This window comes from Diaphorina citri, unplaced genomic scaffold, assembly GCF_000475195.1.
Source record: "Diaphorina citri unplaced genomic scaffold, Diaci psyllid genome assembly version 1.1 scaffold128, whole genome shotgun sequence".
In the NCBI taxonomy this organism is placed as follows: Eukaryota; Metazoa; Arthropoda; class Insecta; order Hemiptera; family Psyllidae; genus Diaphorina; species Diaphorina citri.
The window spans coordinates 138,595-158,891 of NW_007377565.1; the positions used below are offsets into that span (position 1 = coordinate 138,595).

The following is a 20,297-nucleotide window of genomic DNA, read 5'->3' on the forward strand; positions in this document are numbered from 1 at the left end:
AGTACCAGTGCATGTGTGCAAACAATAACCATAAACTTGCCACCTTAATGTATTCTCATATGCATACCCGTAACCCGTCTGAATCATTCAGTATAGAAGAGAATCACAGTATGTGTAGAGGTAGAGACGGTCTAATCACCGAGTATAACTATAATCACTGAGGCATTAGGCCAACCACTCACGCTCAAGTTGACCTGACAGGTATACCTGATCAGATATACCTGACACCTGATGAGTACACACACTATCAGGTAGACCTCACAGGTAAGGCTGAAAAAGTCCGAATGTCAGGTCTACCTGATGAGCAAGACAGAAACAGAATAAGCGAAAATTTTGAAATCGCCTTTACTCAAAACTCGATTTTTGTGGTCAAATTGTGAAACAATGCTAATGCTGAAATTCCCTCCCTAGACTAAGATTGAACCCACGCCTTGCTGATTACCAGCCGAGTGTCTTGACCATTACACCACCATGGCAACGAAATTCGAGTTTGGTTAAGTCGTCGCCTCTTGGAATTTCAAAATTTCGGTTCCAACCTTTTCCTAACTTTCTCCTCCCAATCAATCTTCACAGATTTCGATAATTCGTTCAGGTAATTTTTGCTTCACTTTTCATCTCTCACCAAGCACCGCACACACGTTATGTATCAGGATTTTCGAAAGTTTTTCTACCAAAATCCGAGTTGGTAGATTACAAAGAACCAGTTTTATGGTGAAGACGACGCCTTGAGAGCTTGGTAAGGAGGTCATTCACCTACTTCTCGGTACCCCTTCCCTATCTGCCTTGCCTGGTGCGTGCTTCCTTGCTTGGCTTGTTGAAATCTTGGTGAGGTTTTTTGGAGTTTTTGGTGAGAAACCTAGCTGTATATTGCTGGTCTTGCTGGCTGGCTCAGGAAACTTCTGACCTCTCTGGATTTGTGTTTTGTAGTATCCCTAATCCCTTCGTTTTCTTGAAGAACACTATGAAACACTTGTCTCATGAAAATTGGTTTATCCCCTAGGTCGGCTATTCACTATAATATTAGACTCTTGAGTGGAAGCTAACCGCTAGGCGAAAATCCATACCTCGGCTAGGATTGAACCCACGCCCTCCTATTTATTAGGCGAGCGTTTTGACCACTACACACACACCACCGAGGCAGGCCTATTGAGACCCCTGCTTATTTCTATTCTTTCTCGATTTTTATGTGTCTTTATGAAAACTATTCAACATTAATGGTGGTCATCGAGGCAGGCCTATTGAGACCCCTGCTTATTTCTATTCTTTCTCGATTTTTATGTGTCTTTATGAAAACTATTCAACATTAATGGTGGATTTCACCAATGACCTAATGGGAGATTTCACTAATGGGAGAATTCTCAATCGTCCAAAAAGAAGCTTTTAGTGATCCAAAAAGAAGGAGTTTTGAAAAACACCTGTTTGTATCATTAGAAACTCCTTTTGGGTTATTGAAAATTCTCCCATTAGTGAAATCTCTCATTAAGTCATTGGTGAAATCCACCATAATTATCTATGAACTTTATTTAATTTGGTCTTCCATTTCCCCGTTTGTTCCTCAGACCATGAGTGAGAAAGAGAAGAAGCGATTCCACGAGATGGCAGACAAGGACAAGAAGCGATATGACACGGAAATGCAAAGCTACACTCCACCTGCCGGCGAGAAAGTACGTGGCAAGAGGAGGAAACAAATCAAGGACCCCAATGCACCAAAGAGATCTCTGTAAGTACCTACTTCTATCTAGAGGAGGAGAACTATCGATAGCACTATCGATAACTATCGATAGTTTTGACTATCGAACGCTATCGATAGTTGAGGCTTGACTAGGATATAACAAAATAAAGGTACAACTGGTATTCCTGTGTTAAAACGCCTTATTCTAAAAGACCAATTTTTCAAAGCTTTTGTTAATAAAGGGAACTGCGACAGCAGAGGTCTCATCGTCTCGAAATTCAAGAGAAAAGGAAGACAGGAGAAAGCCATCCGTTCCGAGAACGAACCTTCTCTGTTTAAGATTAAGTTCGCTCTGGGCGGGAATCACACCCGCAATGTTGTTTTGTTAGCGCCTTTGACGACAAAAAATTACGCCTTTTCGAGTACCAGGAAGGCCGCTGCACTGACAGGGTCGAACGCTCTACAGTTCTTGATACTAGAGGAGGAGAACTATCGATAGCACTATCGATAACTATCGATAGTTTTGACTATCGAACGCTATCGATAGTTGAGGCTTGACTCAGTATTCTACCCATACATCATACAAACAGATCTCAAATTAAATGAAAGGCTCAAAAAATACTTGACTCAATTCAGTAAAGGCTCAAACATCACATGAACGGAGATCTCAAATGAAATGCTCCAGCAATATCTGACAGCCACACTAATAAATCTAATAAAGATGTTCAAATACTCGTAAACCCATGCAATAAGACAATAATTGAGCTGCAAGCACTACAGATCTCATGTCTTGAAAACTTGAGACAATGAAAACGAAGTAACTTAGCTTAGACGGAGTACTTAGACTGCTTGTTGTTGTTGTTTTAAGCAAGGTTAATTAATTTCCCGTCACAATAGCACGTTTTCCACTCTACTTACCTCTACGCTGAAAAGTTTATGGTATTGTGTTTGTATACTCTGGGAATTTTTGAAAACTTCCCTCCTCCTACACCATTTACTTCTTTCTCTCTCTCCCTTCCCCTCCAGTTTCAAGTTCCTCCCTTTTTTTCCCTCTTTCGATCCTCTAATCTGAAGTCTCTTCCCTCTCTCGCTCATTTTCTCCCTTCTCTAATCTCAATTCTCTCCCTTTCTCACACCGTTTCTTCCTCCCTTTATCCTCCTCTCACCTCTAATCGCCAGTCTCTTCCCTCTCTCAGTCATTTTCTCCCTTCTCTAATCTCAATCTCTCCCTTTCTCAAACCATTTCTTCCTCCCTCTATTCTCCTCTCACCTCTAATCTGAAGTCTCTTCCCTCTCTCGCCCATTTTCTCCCTTCTCTAATCTCAATTCTCTCCCTTTCTCACACCGTTTCTTCCTCTCACCTCTAATCGCCAGTCTCTTCCCTCTCGCTCATTTTCTCTCTTCTTCTATCCTTCTCTCAAGTCTCTCTCACTCATTTTCTCTCCCTCCCTTTCTAATTTCAAGTCTCTCCCCTCCCTCATTTAATCTGTCCCTACCTCCCACCTACTTTTAAGTCCTTGTTCCCATTTGCCCAGTGTTTTTCTTTCCCCTGCTGAAATTTTATCTAGGGAGGGACAGAAAGTTTATATAGGGAGGGACAGAGGGGGGGAGAGCGTTCAATACTCCACCAAACGAGAGAGAGAGATGGAGAATTTCTCACGATAAAGAGGGTGGAAAGGGGGGATAAAGGGTGAGAAAGAGAGAGAGGAGGTGATTTGGAGATATAAAGAAGGAGGTCTAAAATGAGAGAAGAGAGAGGGAGATTAAAATGGGAAGAGAAGGAGGCCTAAATTGAGAGCAGAGAGAGAGGGAGATAGTTAGGAGAAAGAGATAGGGGGAGGGAGCCAGAAATGGGAGGGAGAGAGAGAGAGAGAAAGCTCAAGTGGGAGGCGGGAAGGAGAAAGCTAGAGAGAGAGAAAAGGGAGCGCTTATAGGGAAGGAAGGCGAGAGGGGAAAGAATGTGGCGCGGCGCACTATAAAATTTTCCCCCGTTTTTAAACTGCACTAATCTCTCCCTCTTTTGGGGAGACCCCCCTCTCCCAATTTCTACGCGGACTCCCCTTTTCTACCTCCCCCAGCTACTCCCCCTGTTGGAAACACTTTGGTCTGGAGGCTTTGAAAAAAGGGGAGAAGGAGAAGGAGGTGATGGAATGGAATGGTTCCTTGTAGTTTTTCTCCTCTTTTCTCATTTTCTTTTCAATCAAAAAGTTTTTCGTCATTATATCATTAACACCCCCTCCTCTATCCCGAGATAGAACAAGCTCATTTATGTTGAGAACTTCAGTTTTTATTTGTTTGTCATGACCTCTTTTTCTATTTCTTTGATTAAGAAGAATCTCAATTAAAAATGGGTGAATGGTGTTTTTATTGACAGCTTTTCTCTTGTGTTTTGATGAATTTCTTCTCCTTTGTTAACTTCTCTGACCTCCCTTTCCTCTAGCTTCGCACTTTTCCAAATAAATACACAATTTTTGACAGCAGGTTGATTAGATGGTACACCGAGACAGGTTACTTGTTGACTGTTTTCCTTGTTTACTAGTGTAGTGTAGCTAGTATCTTGATGTCAAGTTTAGTCTATCACGCCATGTGTGTATGGCTATATGATAGCACTGTCAGGAGACATGAGACACTTGTAATACAATACCACCAATGACTATTACTTTGACTAGTTAGAGGTTTAATATAATGAGTACTTGTCTAGTACAGTCGAACCTGGTTGATTATTAGAGGAAATGTTGGGGTCCGTTGATGTCTAGTCCAAACACCTCTAGTTGTTAGAGAAAAGTATAATTGAGAAGCAGAAAACCAATTGAATAACTTTTTTTCTGTGCCTCAATCAACGAGAACTTTCAAGAAACATACATCTAATTGAGAAACTCTCTTTACAATACAGGCAAAACCTTTGCACAAAAAATGTATCGATCGATCCCTTGAGTTCTCAATTATTCCATGTTGACTCTAGTAGTACCCCTACGCCTACGTATATATCTGTTGGGTTCAGTATGTAATTTGCATTAGCGATCATAATTCATATACCAGAAGTACGAGGGAAAAAAAATCTGGTGTGAACATCACACGACTTTCCTTATCCTATTGAATGATGCTTATTTGGGTGTTCTTCTATTGTATCTTTTACAATATCTCTAACCGTTTGGTCATCAGTATGGCTGAAAACCGCCAATAAGCGGTCGAAAACCGTGAAAAAGCGGTCGAAAACCGTGAAAAAGCGGTCAAAATACCACCAACCGCGGCACTTATATTAAACAAACGTGTTGCATTCTTGTCACATTTGTGGACTACATACCAAAGTTCAAGTCTCTAGCTCATACCGTTCCGGAGATATTATTGAATTGAGGTATGGTTAGCCCTGTGGTAACACGCTCGCTTGCCATTTCAACGAGGTACTTTCTGTTTTTCTCGTGTTGGCCCAGCACCTTCATGGGAAGTATTGTGTCTCTTATAGCCAATCTGATGAGGGACATACTACTGAACACGGACCACACGAGTCAACTAAAAAAATAACCAGGCCAGGCCAAAAGTTGTGATTTTTGACAATTTTTGCTTACTACTACCTTGTAAAGGTAACTACTGTCACGTCACGTGAACTCTCTAGACGTGATAGTAGTGTGTTTCTACCTTAAGCGGCCTTTGTCCCATCACTTGGATGATGTTTCTATCAATTTTATATAAAATATCTTTTCCATAAAATAATTCAAAGGTTTCCATCCTGTATACCCAGAGCATATGTCATATAAAGATTTAGCACAAGCCATGAATATCACCTTATTAAGTAAAAGAAGAAACGTACATAGTATATACGTACAATTCCTTAGCAAATGACTGAACAACAAAATCAATCGCCCATATCTTCTAGAAAAAGTAAAAAATAACACTCCAAATATAAATTTAAGGAATGACAATTTTCTTATTCTAAAACTTACCACCTCCAATATTAACTAATGTCGATTCTTCTTTCCTCCGACAGATCCGCGTTCTTCTGGTTCTGCAATGACGAGCGTGGCAAGATCAAGCAGGATAACCCCGAGTACGGAGTAACCGTGCCCTTTAAATATTAACCAATGCCTATTAACCAATATTGACCTCCAATATTAACTAATGCCTATTCTTCTTTCCTCCGACAGATCCGCGTTCTTCTGGTTCTGCAATGACGAGCGTGGCAAGATCAAGCAGGATAACCCCGAGTACGGAGTGGGGGACATTGCCAAGGAGTTGGGCAAGAAGTGGGCAGACGTAGACCCTAGCGTCAAAACCAAGTATGAACAGATGGCGGAGAAGGACAAGGCCCGATATGAAAAGGTGAGAAAAGGAGGTGTTTAAATAGGTTCTAGGCTTCTATGGGCCCGTTATAAAGATGAAGATTAAATAGCTTCTAGGGGCCCGTTATAAAGATGATTATTAAATAGGTTCTAAGGGCCATGATTGAAGAAGAACGCTTAAAATTTCAAATAGATTTTTCAGACCCTCATATTAAAAAGTGAGACAAGGAGGGTTAAAATTAGATTTGGCATTGCGGATGAAAACCTCCACTTTTATATGGGTTCCAGACGTTGTGAATTGACTCTTATCGATTGTAATGTAGACATAGACACCTAAGAATGGATTTACGACCCTTGTGCGACATGCCAATGACATTTAGAAAGTACTTCTTCTAGCCTAGTTCGCTTGGAAGGTAGCGCCTTGTAAGAGCTAGGCCGCGGGTGCAATTCCCGCCGCCCGGAGGCGGATTTTATCCCGAACGGACTACTCGTAATTACCTATCCCAAGTTATTTTCCCAACTAAATTTTCTTCTACCTTTTGAGCCACAGTTACCGGGTTAAGAAACTTGAATCTTGGCAGACTTGCCTACATATCTCAGATGACAATAAATTATTCTACCAAAAAGTTCCGATATTTACGTAAAGTACTTTTTGGTATTGTTTTTCAATCTGTGTTCTAATTCTAAGTTCTAATCCATTTCCTTCTCTCTACTCCCCCCCAGGAAATGACTGCATACAAGAACCGAAGTGTGGCCCCCGTGAACGAAGAAGCAGATGAGGAAGATGACGAGTAAATAAATTCTCTCTCACTTTATTTTATAATTTCCCCTCCCCCCTCTAAACAATTTTAAATTAAGAAAACTGGGTGTTTCTATATTTGAATGTACATGTAAATACATAAATGAATGAATGAGAGAGAAAAAGCAAAATCCTTTTTTTCGCGCGTCCGCGTGCGCCCTAGGTACTTTTTTAATTACTAAGAGCGGGAGTTCGGGATTTTAATTACATGTGTGTGTATATAACATTGTAAGTCAATGTTTGCACATTAGTAACATATTTAACAGCAAAAGAAAAATCTCGTTTTATTTTATTAAGTGTATTTTTGTGTTTTTTACCCAAATGAAAAGAAAATTTGGTTGGCCTTTTCTTTGTCCACTGAGACAGGGATTAAAGAAAGCCCCATTTGGGGGGATGGTTCGTTTATTTTAGATGTAAGTTTATGTGAAGTCACAATTGAAACATGGGTTTTTTTATTTTTAAATGGAGAGAAAATGATCAAAAACAAGAGGTTCAGTAATAATTTGGTATAATTGTATTACCTAAGGTATTTCACAAAAGAGATAAGTGGTTTACTAAAAATGGCAAATTTCCATCTTGTAGTTTCTGTAAAGAGTTTCATTTTTTGAACAGCTTTCTCTCCTTTGACCTTATCTCTCGCTCTTATTTCTTAAAAAACTACCTCTTTATTTTTTATTTTTTTGATTTTTTAGTCATTTAAGTGATTGTACAGAGTTGCAAAATATATATAAAAAAATATTCTACGGAATACCCCCACAAGTTCAGTGAATTTTATTTCTCGCCTACCGACAGTTCATTTTTTATGTCCATTTTTTTTTTATTTTTTATTCTAAACTTTTTCTTTTGCACCCCCACTTTTGAAAATGATTAAAAAAGTTGAACATACACAATTCTTACTCTCTTTATTTCTCTTGAATGGTAACATTTGGTCCCTTGTGTGGTATTTGAGGAGAGAAATAAATTCCCGTCATTAATCTTATTGTGTACACAGACAGATGTACAAAGTGGTTGCTTGAAGTTATTATTCGAGACTTGGAGGCCAACACTTGCTTTCTTAATTTGTGATCTCAAAGTTGAATTATTGATTCAAGTGTTTGTAATGAGCCAAGTAAAGTACCAATGTTTCATGATCATTGGTTAAAATTTAGTTTACTGATTACTTTCAAGTACAGCCCCATACCAGCAAACCTCTTAATTTTAATTATATATATTTTGTTTCCATTTTTAAGCTAAAAATGACTCAAACGAAAGAAAATTAATAATGTCCAAACTGTGGGTATTTTACCTCCGTGTTTTTTTTCTTTTTTTAATCTTCCTGTGGTTTAAATTTCCGCTCCATGTTTCTGTATTGGTTAGTATTTCCTATAGAATTCATTTTCCATCGAGTCCGTATGTTGGAACTTTTAGTATTCTAGAAGCAGTACCTTTAAGTTTTAAATTTCCAATGGCCGATCTTACCACAGTTTTCAAAAGAAATACTGGACCGTGTAAATCAAAAGGGTGGCGTTAAAGAAACCCCTTGACACTGCGTTAACTGTCAGTGGTAGACCTCCCTTAGATATTAGAAAACACTCAAAACAGCTCCGTATCCATTACAATACAATCTGCTAGTGTCGAAAGAAGAAGAAGAAAAAAAAAATAGATCGAAAACAATTCTGTCATATGCCCAGATAGAGTAGAGTAAGAGGTGTAATAAGAGAACAGTCTCGTGAGGACAGGTGGTTAAAAAATTAGGATGACAAAAATTAGAAATAAAACCCTTTCCATACTATACTAAAGTTTAGGATAGGACTGTAATAGAGGAGGAAAAACTCACTCCTTAGCATCAGTTAATACATCTGTAGTTTTCAGGCGAACCTAACCACTCGAGGACGTAAAGTTCGTGAGGTGATGCCAGAATCAAGGATATTGGATAACGGGACCCCGATCCAACAGCAGGACCCCAACCCCCGGTCAATAGCCCAACAGCAGGACCCCAACCCCCGGTCAATAGCCCAACAGCAAGACCCTAACCCCCGGTCAATAGCCCAACAGCAAGACCCTAACCCCCGGTCAATAGCCCAACAGCAGGACCCCAACCCCCGGTCAATAGCCCAACAGCAAGACATCAGACTCGCTGAGGGTACTCGCGATAGCACCGTGATCTACCAGCGACAGAAGCGTACCAAATATGTGACCCTGACCACCCGGTCACGCTTTACACCCACCACCCCCTCCCCTATCATCCGTACCTACATTGCGCATGCGTCGGAGTCAGGCACGGCCGAGAAGTACGCGCACCGGTTGCATGACATACTCATGACGAAATTCAACACGTCGCGCCGGCCCGGGCGTAAACTATTCTCCAGTCAGGTGGTGAATGTAGAGGCGTTGCTATGGATAGATGCCGCTGAGTTAGTACTGTTTGTAGCGTCTACCACAGGTGAGGGGGATCCCCCGCGTAACGCAAGGAGGTACTATGATAACTGTCTCCTGTTCCGATATTTTGATCATCTCCCCTACCACAATGTCTACTACGCGGTGCTCGGCCTTGGGTCTAAACTATACAAGAGTAACTTCTGTGCGTTCGGTGTCAACTTGGATAAAATGACCGGAGACCTAGGAGGTACGCGTATATTACCGGTAGAGAAGGCAGACACGTTGGATCTGGAAGAGACATTCACGCGTTGGGTGGGCGCGGTTGTGCCGCATGTGGATCGGATATGCCGCGGTTTGCCGGTGCAACATGTGGTGGATAACAGCACAGCACCGCCTGGGGTGACGGAGAAGAATATTATGGAGCAAATGAACCGGATGGCCGCTACAGCTGGGGTATCATTAGTACTAACACTGCCTACAACAACACAGGATAGTGGTAGTTTTTTAACACATGAAATAAGTTCTTGCAGTCAGACCCAAGAGTAATACGAGGGATCTCTGTACATACGAGTTAGAAATTGCTCGTATTGCTGGAATTGCTCGTAAGTGTTACCTAGACCTAAACAAAATTTCTCCGTTATCAGCGATTGTACCTGATGTACCCATAGGTACTTCTCATGAACACAGCCAGTGCACGTTGATTTATTCACCAGTTTCCAATCACTGAACAAAATTTAAGGCCTGAAGAGGATAACATATTCCTTTATTTTTGCGAGTAAAGGAACTTTTCAGTCCTATTCGGGCAGGATAAAATTTTGACTGTGAGCTAACCGTTACCGTACCTTGACTAGAACGTCTAGTGTGTACACTCGCATTTACTTGCCTTCAACAATCATTTGATCGGACCGTTACCGGACCGTGACTGGACCTTGACTGGCACTATAGTGTGAATCAGGCTTAAACAAGGTATATTTCAATCTGATTTCAGTGTAACAATTCCGTTTGAGTAGTAAAACGGTGAAACTCCGTTTCGGCAAGCTTGATGCTGTGTCATCTGGCAACCCAAACTTTGAGCAGCCAGCCTAGTTAGCTTAGTTGGTAGTGCGTCTGCCTTGTAAGCGCTAGGCCGCGGGTTCGATTCCCACCCGGGGCGGTTGATGTTCGTTCTCCGAACGGCTGGCTTTCTCCTATCCTGTCTTCCTTCTCTCTTCGATTTCGGGACGATAAGACCATAGCAGTTACATTAGTTAGTTATTTGGTTCCCTAACAGGCGGGCCTACAGTCCCATCTTAGGTCAACGTGTTTCTTAACCTCTGAACATGCCTTACAGTCCCTAGCACTCCCGATTGACTCCTGGGATTTATCTCCTGAAACGCTGAAACTTTGGATGTAAAATTGGTCGAATGGTGAATACAGCGTGTTTTTAACACGTCTAGAAATTACTTCGAATTAGATTAAGTTGGTGTTTGTGTCAGATATAGGTACCAGTACCGTATACCAGGATTTTGTAGAGGGGGGGAGGCCGAGAGGCCCAACCGCCCAACAGTGATGTACCGGGGGGAAATACTCCAAATTTTCGGAGTCTAGCCTACAGTGAAGGGAAAAATTAAGCTCGAGGGGGGGGGGCAAATACGGCCCTGATACCTACTTATTATTTGAGACTTACCACATGTTGTCCTGATAAAGATCCAGCGCCGTACTCTGTTATAAGAACCGGCTTATCAAATGTCCTATACCATAGGTTCATCTCCAGAGGTACCTGGATTTGTATGATAGACAGTTTACCCGAGTCTCGATACCAGGAAGCATATCTGTTCACACCGATTATGTCCACATACTGAAACTAAAATCAGAAAATCTCACGTGAAATAATTTGGGGAAAACGTTTTTAAAAATTAGTACATACCTACCTAGTACCTACTTACATATGTATTGGTATTATTTTTAACTGGGAGGGAAACCAAAAATGAAGAAAGGTATAAAAATTAAGGAAGATAAAACAGTTTGTTTTAGTAATATTTTATTTTTAGTTATTTTTACGAACAATAGTAGTTACAAAATGACTTGGGCTTTCCTCGGAATCAATAGGTTTATTTTCAACACCCTACGTTTTTGAAACCGCATGAAATGGGATTAAAATTTAATGAATTGGTTATCCAAGTATTCCTGAAATTGTGAGGTATACCTGAAAAACTGATTACACAAAATTCAACTGATAGGCCATAAGGAGTGCGAAAATTAGCTGACTGACCACAAGGCAATATGCAAAACGGCGGTTTACATCGTTTGGCGAAAGAAAATTTCGGAAAAATCGTACCATTTTCCAGTAGTATAGGAAAAACCACTTTCGGGATCATAAAAATCAACTGATTGGCAATAAGGAGTACGATTCCTGTACTACTGGAAAATGGTACGACTTTTCCGAAATTTTCTTTCGCCAAACGATGTAAACCGCCATTTTGCATATTGCCTTATGGTCAGTCAGCTAATTTTCGCACTCCTTATGGCCAATCAGTTGAATTTTGTGTAATCAGTTTTTTAGGTATACCCCTAATTGTGTGCCTGTGGAAAGGTATTCTTGTCCTGGATCTTTGTGTAAGTAAGACCTGGATTGTCAATTTTTCTACCAACTTATGCCCAATTTCACAGTCCCTCACCTGCCTCGGTGGTGTAGTGGTCAAGGCGCTCGCCTGGTAAACAGGAGGGCGTGGGTTCAATCCCAGCCGAGGTATGGAATACGAATTGGTACACGTGAAGTGCTGTCACGCTGGTTTGGCTTAATAAAATCATTTAAATCTGTTTGACTTTTACTTTCCTTATCCTATAGAGGAAGGAAAGTAATGTAATCGGGGTACTATATCAACGGGTTACTTTCTGGTGTTCTCGTGTAGACCCAGCACCTAAACGGGAAGTATTGTGTCTCTTCTCGCCCATCTGATAGGCATACTACGGGATGAGCATGCTACGACACAGACCACATGCGTCTAATGTAGCAGTTGTTTCATTGCTACGAAATAAAAGCTGCGGTGGAACACTACTCATCTTTTTTTTTTTTTAATCGGGTCAAATTTTCGATGGTCAGTTTGTATTCTGTCTATATGTCTTTAATGCTCCTATGTTTGAACCTACAGACGCAAATCTACAACCCGGTCCCCAAATCGCTCAGCTCGCAGTACCAAAGTAACAAAAGCACCGCGCCTACAATTCAAAACTACAACAGTCAACATTACCTGGTCTACATTTGTACCTACAGATCGGTTTTGATAATGTCCGCTCCAGGAGTTACAGGTTCGAATCCCGTGTACTGAATAATCTTATGAAAAACACGAATATCGCCACGCTATTCTCATGGCCCAATGGTCCAATATCGACAAACGATTTGTAAACTGGAGATCGTGGGTTCGAATCCCGACGAATACGACGGAAGTGGTAGTGGCACGAAGAGCTACCTACGTAGATAAAAAGGTGTAATTTCGCTTCATTCGGTGATGACCTGACAAGCTGTACTTCTTAGTCTTCTTACTTCAACGCTTCAACCTCGTCTAAGAGGGGTCGGTAAAAGCCAACAGCTCGTGATTTCTTAGATGGACACCCATCTGGATATCAACCACGCCCAACGTTGCTTGAGAATACCTACCTGTGAACTACATAAATTCATCTCAACCATCTTAGGTATCTTCTTAAGTTACTACAAGGCAAAGAGACATGGCCTACACTACAATCACAGGATGTTCAAAAAGGAACAAACTCTAGTACAGTGAAAATTACCAAGAAAAAATACACGTAAGTATAGCCGTATTTTATTGTGACCATTTTCTTTTTATTTTTTTTTTTAGTCATACGAAATTTCTCTATTAGTCCAAAGAGAAATTTTGTATTCTTAAAAAAAAAAAAAAAAAGTCACAATAAAATACACGTAAGTATTTTGACAAACATTGTTCAAATAGACCTACCTCGGTGTTGGTCAAGACGCTTGCCTGGTAAACAGGAGGGCGTGGGTTCAATCCCACAGCCGAGGTATGAATTTTTGTCCTCAATTATATTTTGAGAATTTGACGATAGTAGTAGCCTACTGCTGGAGTAAAGGGACTTTTCAGTCCTATGCGAGCAGTATGAGCACTATTAAGGTATTAAGCATTAAAGACTTTGTTATTATTAGGTTTAACGTCACTATATAGCTTTTAAGGTTTTTAGTAGTAGCCAGCTTAGTTGGTAGTGCGTCTGCCTTGTAAGCGCTAGGCCGCGGGTTCGATTCCCGCCCGGGGCGGATTTTATCCTGATGGGATAATGTTCGTTCTCGGAACGGCTGGCTTTCTCCTATCCTGTCTTCCTTCTCTCTCCGATTTCGGGACGATAAGACCCTAGAGTTACAGTTCCCTCTGTCAAACCTCTTAAAAAAAAAAAAAAAAAAAAAAAAAAAAAAAAAAAAAAAAAAAAACAAAAAAACAAAACTCTTTTTCTTTACTAAATTTTTCGCTGTCACAGTCCAACCAAATTTTGTTTCGCAAATTTTCTTTGGCAGTTAGTTGCTCTCTAACTTTTTACGGTACTTTTTACTCCAATTATTTTTTTACTTAAATTACTTTCCGCTTATTTTTTTCCAAACTAAAATTTTTCTTTCATTTAATTTTTCGTTGGTAGTTTCGAGCAGCTGTGCATCAACTACGCCAACGAACACCTGCAGTACTACTTCAACCAGCACGTGTTTCAATACGAACAGGAAGAATACAACAAGGAGGGTATTCGTTGGCGCCATATTGAATTCTCGGACAATACGCTGTGTCTGCAGCTGGTCGAGGGGAAACCCAATGGTCTCCTGTGTGTTCTGGATGATCAAGCCAAGTAAGTTTTGAATAGAATAGAATAGAATAGAATAAGGAGGGAATTCGTTGGCGCCATATTGAATTCTCGGACAATACGCTGTGTCTGCAGCTGGTCGAGGGGAAACCCAATGGTCTCCTGTGTGTTCTGGATGATCAAGCCAAGTAAGTTTTGAATAGAATAGAATAGAATAGAATAAGGAGGGAATTCGTTGGCGCCATATTGAATTCTCGGACAATACGCTGTGTCTGCAGCTGGTCGAGGGGAAACCCAATGGTCTCCTGTGTGTTCTGGATGATCAAGCCAAGTAAGTTTTGAATAGAATAGAATAGAATAGAATAAGGAGGGAATTCGTTGGCGCCATATTGAATTCTCGGACAATACGCTGTGTCTGCAGCTGGTCGAGGGGAAACCCAATGGTCTCCTGTGTGTTCTGGATGATCAAGCCAAGTAAGTTTTGAATAGAATAGAATAGAATAGAATAAGGAGGGAATTCGTTGGCGCCATATTGAATTCTCGGACAATACGCTGTGTCTGCAGCTGGTCGAGGGGAAACCCAATGGTCTCCTGTGTGTTCTGGATGATCAAGCCAAGTAAGTTTTGAATAGAATAGAATAGAATAGAATAAGGAGGGAATTCGTTGGCGCCATATTGAATTCTCGGACAATACGCTGTGTCTGCAGCTGGTCGAGGGGAAACCCAATGGTCTCCTGTGTGTTCTGGATGATCAAGCCAAGTAAGTTTTGAATAGAATAGAATAGAATAGAATAAGGAGGGAATTCGTTGGCGCCATATTGAATTCTCGGACAATACGCTGTGTCTGCAGCTGGTCGAGGGGAAACCCAATGGTCTCCTGTGTGTTCTGGATGATCAAGCCAAGTAAGTTTTGAATAGAATAGAATAGAATAGAATAAGGAGGGAATTCGTTGGCGCCATATTGAATTCTCGGACAATACGCTGTGTCTGCAGCTGGTCGAGGGGAAACCCAATGGTCTCCTGTGTGTTCTGGATGATCAAGCCAAGTAAGTTTTGAATAGAATAGAATAGAATAGAATAAGGAGGGAATTCGTTGGCGCCATATTGAATTCTCGGACAATACGCTGTGACTTTACCATAACAGATAAGGTCAACTTAGTTAGCTTGGAGGGTAGAACGGCCCACGTTTTATTTGTAAGCGCTAAAACGCTGGTTCCTTTCCCGTCTGCGGCGAAATTTGTCCTAATAGATATGGTTTTCCCGGAACCCGTATTTTCTCCCTCTATCCAGTCCTCCGTCTTTTTTGGAAAAAAAAATCCACAGTTTAATCTTCGTGAAACACAGTTTTTAGGATTAAAATCTCCACTGAAATTAATGAGACCAAGTTGGTGAAATCAGCCATACCCGGTACAAACAAGAGTAAAGGAACTTTTCAGTCTCATTCCGGCAGTCTATTATAAGCGAGGTATATGCTATTCTATTTTATTCGCCAAACATTCCAAAAGTCTAATCACTTCTTATTTCTTCCTCATCAGGTACTCGCAGTGTTCCCAAGTGCTGGATCCGAGGTCAGTATGTGGGTAACCATCGCCGTCTCAATCGTCTAGCAGAGACCGGGGAACTAGGTGTACTACTCAAAGGTCTGGATGAGTTCCATGTCTATGTACCAGTCTCGTATACCGAGGCCATAACTACTACTACCGAGTTCATATCTGAATTCTACTATGATGAAGAAGCCCATGCATTACAACTGGGTTCCGGCACTCTAATACTAAACTCTATATCGGGAAGCTCGACACTATAATATAGCATTCCAACAGCCTAAATCAGGGGAAGTAACCCAATAATAGTGTTCTTCCACCCTAAACTTGTGGCACCCTATCACCATTTTTTTTTTCTCAGTGTAGGCTTGTATAACCATCACCTCAATGTTTTCTTTTCCAGCTCGTCTGCTGTTGTTTGCGACAAGTATTTGATATCGAACATCGATGTTTTCGTCTCGATGTCCCAACCCTAAATCAGGGAAAGTAACCCATTAATAGAGTTCTTCCACCCTAAACTTGTGGCATTCTGTCACCATTTTTTTTTTTCTCAGTGTAGGCTTGTATAACCATCACCTCAATGTTTTCTTTTCCAGCTCGTCTGCTGTTGTTTGCGACAAGTATTTGGGCGCAATGATCCAAGGTATAGCTTGATAGCCGGATTTATAGCCGGACAAGCTTATCTGCTTCTTCCCAAACACTCGTTCCTTGCGCCCACTGTGAATAATGCCATCCAGGTAGGTGAAGAGAGAGAGAGAGAAAGAGAGAGAGAGAGAGAGAAAGAGAGAGAGAGAGAGAGAGAGAGAGAGAGAGGGGGAGGGAGGGAGACAGCGTTACGAGTAGCTTTCTTTACAAATTTAATCAACTTTATTAATTTTCCTTTACTCTCAAGTCTTATAGGTAATTCGTAATGCTGCCACTAGTGATGTTCATAATCGATTATTCGATGACGATTTTTTAAATAATCGATTATGCATAATCGATTATGAACATCTCTAGCTGCCACTGATCGCTACACAATAGAAGTAGGTAAGTTGCTACTCCAGGTGTCCCAACAGGTCTGAGTGCACCCCGTAGGTATTACAGACACAGATTCTAAAAAAAACTTTGGTTCTGCCAGGAATCGATCCTGGGATCTCCGCGGTGTGCAAACCTAGTAGGTATAGCACATACTTACCTCATCGGCCACGGAGGTTACTCTAAGGCCTGCACTCACTATCAGGTAGACCTGACGACAGGTACACCTGATCAGGTATACCTGATAGTGTGTGTGCTCATCAGTAGACCTGACAGACGAACCTTTTCAGCCGTACCTGTGAGGTGTACCTGAAAGTGTGTGTGATGCTGATCATGTATCAGGTAGACCTCACAGGTGAACCTGATCAGGTGTACCTGTCAGGCGAACCTGATAGTGAGTGGATTTCATGCATTTGTCGTCGGTTTTTCAGATATGTTACGGGAAATCTCAGTTGAGAGCCAAATACCTGCATAAAGTTCCTATGGCCGAGATCTTACACTTGCTGTCCAATGCGTTCATGTTTCATCTCAAAGTGGTGGATAAACACTCATGTCCGAGTATGTTCCAGAATATGATGAGATTCTGCTCCGGGAAAGCGTAAGTTAAACCATTTTATCGTCCCATAATCTAACACGGGACGATAAAATGAACGATAGAAAAAGAACAGGATAGAACGGGGGTTTCCAAATAGCGGCTCGCGGCCACATGTGGTCCGCCAGTAATAAACCCAGAATTATAAGCACCAGTATTCTGATAATAAATACCTAACTGAACAATAAGAAATAATTCTCAAAGCCCATTTTGGTGGCCCGCGAAGCTTTTTGGGATTAAGATTACTATCCAGGCAATCGCCGAATAGCCCTGGATTGCGCAGGTTAGGTCTTTCCAGTGACCGTGTGTGGTGGGCCTAAATCGACTTCTTTGATGTTGGTTGCTAGGCATTGATTGATTTTTGTTGCCTAGGAAAATGATGTCAATATTGATTTTTCAGTCTTGAAGAAAATTTCGTAGGGACAGGAAGCTTGGTTTTTGAAGAGCCTGATTATTTGGAGATGTTTTTGTAAGACGTTTTCAGTAAAAAGAAAATTAGAAGAAACGTTTGAACAAGTGAGTTTTCCAATAAGATTAGAAGAGAACTTATAGTAAAGACAAAACAAGTAGTAGGTACCTAACTACCTACCAAACCCTGATAGTTCCTCTCTGTGCTTGTGAGTTTCATGAGTAACCCTTCAGTAGTACATCTTCTGCAGCTAGGTACCTACGTGTATGTGGTGAATCCAACCTAATCCCAAACTAACACAACGCTTACCTACCTCGATGGTGTAGTGGTCAAGGCGCTCGACTGGTAAACAGGAGGGCGTGGGTTCAATCCCAGCCGAGGTATGGAATTTTATCCTCGGTGGTGTAAAAAAAACTAGGGTGCCGGCAGCCTAATCGGGTGACTTGGTTCCGGCAACCCTGATATTGAACTCTATATCTGGAAGGTCAACACTATAATATAGCATTCCAACAGCCTAAATCAGGGGAAGTAACCCTATAATAGAGTTCTTAAACACTAAACTTGTGGCACCCTGTCACCATTTTTTCTCTCAGTGCAGTATAAACAAGGTATATTCTGTTGTTACAGGGATTTCAAGCAGTTCTGGCCTCTCTATACCACAGGAAAATCCTGCCCAAATCTTTAAAGCCAGCCATTCTTTTTTTAATAGAGGGAACTGTAACAATGAAGGTCTTATCCCGAAATCGAAGAAAAGAAGGAAAGGATGGGAGAAAGCCAGCCGTTCCAAGAACGAACCCTATCTGTATAGGCTGTCTCGGGTGAAATTCGTCCCAGGCGAGAATCGAACTTGCGACCAATGCAGGCACGTTACCTTCCCATGCTAACTATAACTAGGCTGGCTGCTTTGAAGATCATCACTACTCGCAGGTAGGTAAGTACTTTACTTAGGTAGGTACTAATTGTTATATGTTCCTAATCTTTACCTTTTACTCCGTTTTCAGATCGGATGAAATCGCTGAAAGGTTTTACCACTTCTATGCTCAACGAAGATCATCACTACTCGCAGGTAGGTAAGTAGGTACTTTACTTAGGTACTAATTTTTATATGTTCCTAATCTTTACCTTTTGTTCCGTTTTCAGATCGGATGAAATCGCTGAAAGGTTTTACCACTTCTATGCTCAACACTAGAAGAAGTGACACCAGAAGATACTGAAAGATCTCCAACGATCCTGAATAAAGCTCCATGAAGGATCTCAATCTCAATCCTGAATCTAATGTAGGTATGACCAGAAGATACTGAAAGATCTCCAACGATCCTGAATAAAGCTCCATGAAGGATCTCAATCTCAATCCTGAATCTAATGTATGAAAATGAATGATGTTTGTGTGTGTAAGTTTGTTCGAACTTTATGCCTGGCCAAACTGCTCATCCGATTGCTATGAAACTTTGTCAACTTATTGCTTGCACTCCCGTGAAGGTTATAGGCTATTTTCCGGTTCGTTTTTGTTTCGCTACGCCACTAAATGCACTAAATGACCACTAAATGGATGAGTGACATGAACGGCCAGGAGGAGGAGGAGGAGGAGGAGGTGGATTTATATTGATAACACGATACGGCCATTCCTTAAGGATTTACTAGCAGAATTTCGGCTAGTGGTTGATAAAATACTTGAAATAGTGGTGGTATAGAATGAACACTAGGTAATGAAATGGAAAAAAGGTTGTAAAATTACAATAAATATAAATAATATGTTTAATAAATCTGTATAATAATTGTGCAAAAACAAACATAAAATTAAATACTTATTTAAATGTAGCTTCAGCGTTTTCATAATTTGCAGACTTTTTTTTTAGGTAGGTATAGGTATTTGACTGAACGACAGTGAGGTCTATGTTTTAAAATAAAATTAAATTATAGACTGGTCGCTCGATGGAGAAGTTGAAAATGCAAGCAGTACTGGAAGCGTATTAACAATAAATAATAATAAAAAAGTACCTAAACGAAATGAAAATACTCGTAGGTATGGGCAATTTCCAGGGATTGGAATCAATCAAAAATACAAAAATGGCATTATAGATGGGGTATACCTAGGTAGGTAAAATAGGTTTAGAAATTATAAAATAACCTACAATGTATAAAATTATGGTCCAGGTACCTAGATAGACAATTTTTTTTTAGGCCATGTAGATTACCTACACATTCGACAAATCCTAAGCAAGACACGTGAGGAAATAATAAAATTATTCTTGAGAATGTGTTCCCTATTGCATACCCACAAAAATACACGGCATTCATACAAACGACCTACTCATCAAAGTACCTAATTACCTATTTTGAGCGTAATATCTGAACTGTCTTCAACCATAAGCTCCAAGGTCTCCCAGATGCCCCCCCCCCCACATCACCCAGCCTGCACAACTTAGCCCACCTCTTCCACATCAGGTCCTTTGCCGTTTCTGTTCATCGTCCGTGCCCGCTCTTCGCTTGCGTAGTGGTAGGTCTTGCTATTCCCTGCGGGACAGTTTCTACCTGTAACCTGGGCGTACGACCCGCCTCCGCCTCTTTTATGTTCTCGGCTCCTACTATTCGTCTCCCTTGCGCAACGGCGCTTCTATTTGAGCTCTCGATGCGAAGCGCCACTTACGGGTTCGGCGCACTCCTGAGCCTTCGTTGACAGGCTGCGCCTGTTTTGAAGACACACGGTCGCACGAGGCGTTGTGGACTGCAACCGACCTACCCGTTGAGGACCGCCTCTTCCTTCTCAAACTCCTGTCCGACTTCTGCGAGTCGTCTGCACATGTGGGTAGTTACCTGTTCAACGTGGTCCGCCCT

At 41.2% G+C, this 20,297-nt stretch overlaps 2 protein-coding genes across 3 annotated transcripts in view; both read left to right on the plus strand.

The window, feature by feature from the left end:
* LOC103524935 overlaps positions 1-20,297 on the plus strand; it is a 90,752-nt gene that overhangs the window by 41,022 nt on the left and 29,433 nt on the right. For both annotated transcript variants that reach the window (XM_017449807.2, XM_008489977.3), the window contains 4 exons: positions 1,560-1,720; positions 5,815-5,989; positions 6,673-6,740; positions 8,593-9,683. In XM_017449807.2, the coding sequence (XP_017305296.1) occupies positions 1,560-1,720; positions 5,815-5,989; positions 6,673-6,740; positions 8,593-9,652 (1,464 nt within the window). In that variant the 3' untranslated portion in view covers positions 9,653-9,683. The remainder of the gene's footprint in view (positions 1-1,559; positions 1,721-5,814; positions 5,990-6,672; positions 6,741-8,592; positions 9,684-20,297) is intronic.
* On the plus strand, positions 12,463-18,749 carry LOC103524943. The gene is made up of 5 exons (XM_008489985.2): positions 12,463-12,559; positions 15,439-15,638; positions 16,041-16,181; positions 16,893-17,059; positions 18,603-18,749. The coding sequence occupies exons 1-5, from the start codon at positions 12,463-12,465 to the stop codon at positions 18,649-18,651; spliced, it is 654 nt and encodes a 217-aa protein (XP_008488207.1). The 3' UTR covers positions 18,652-18,749.

Bases quoted from the DNA above. Each gene is read 5' to 3' on its own strand.
- LOC103524943 (XM_008489985.2), top strand. From the start codon at position 12,463: ATGGTCCAATATCGACAAACGATTTGTAAACTGGAGATCGTGGGTTCG. The intron at 12,560-15,438 runs GTAGATAAAAAG...CTTCCTCATCAG, and splicing joins TGGCACGAAGAGCTACCTAC to GTACTCGCAGTGTTCCCAAG. The intron at 16,182-16,892 runs GTAGGTGAAGAG...TCGGTTTTTCAG, and splicing joins CTGTGAATAATGCCATCCAG to ATATGTTACGGGAAATCTCA.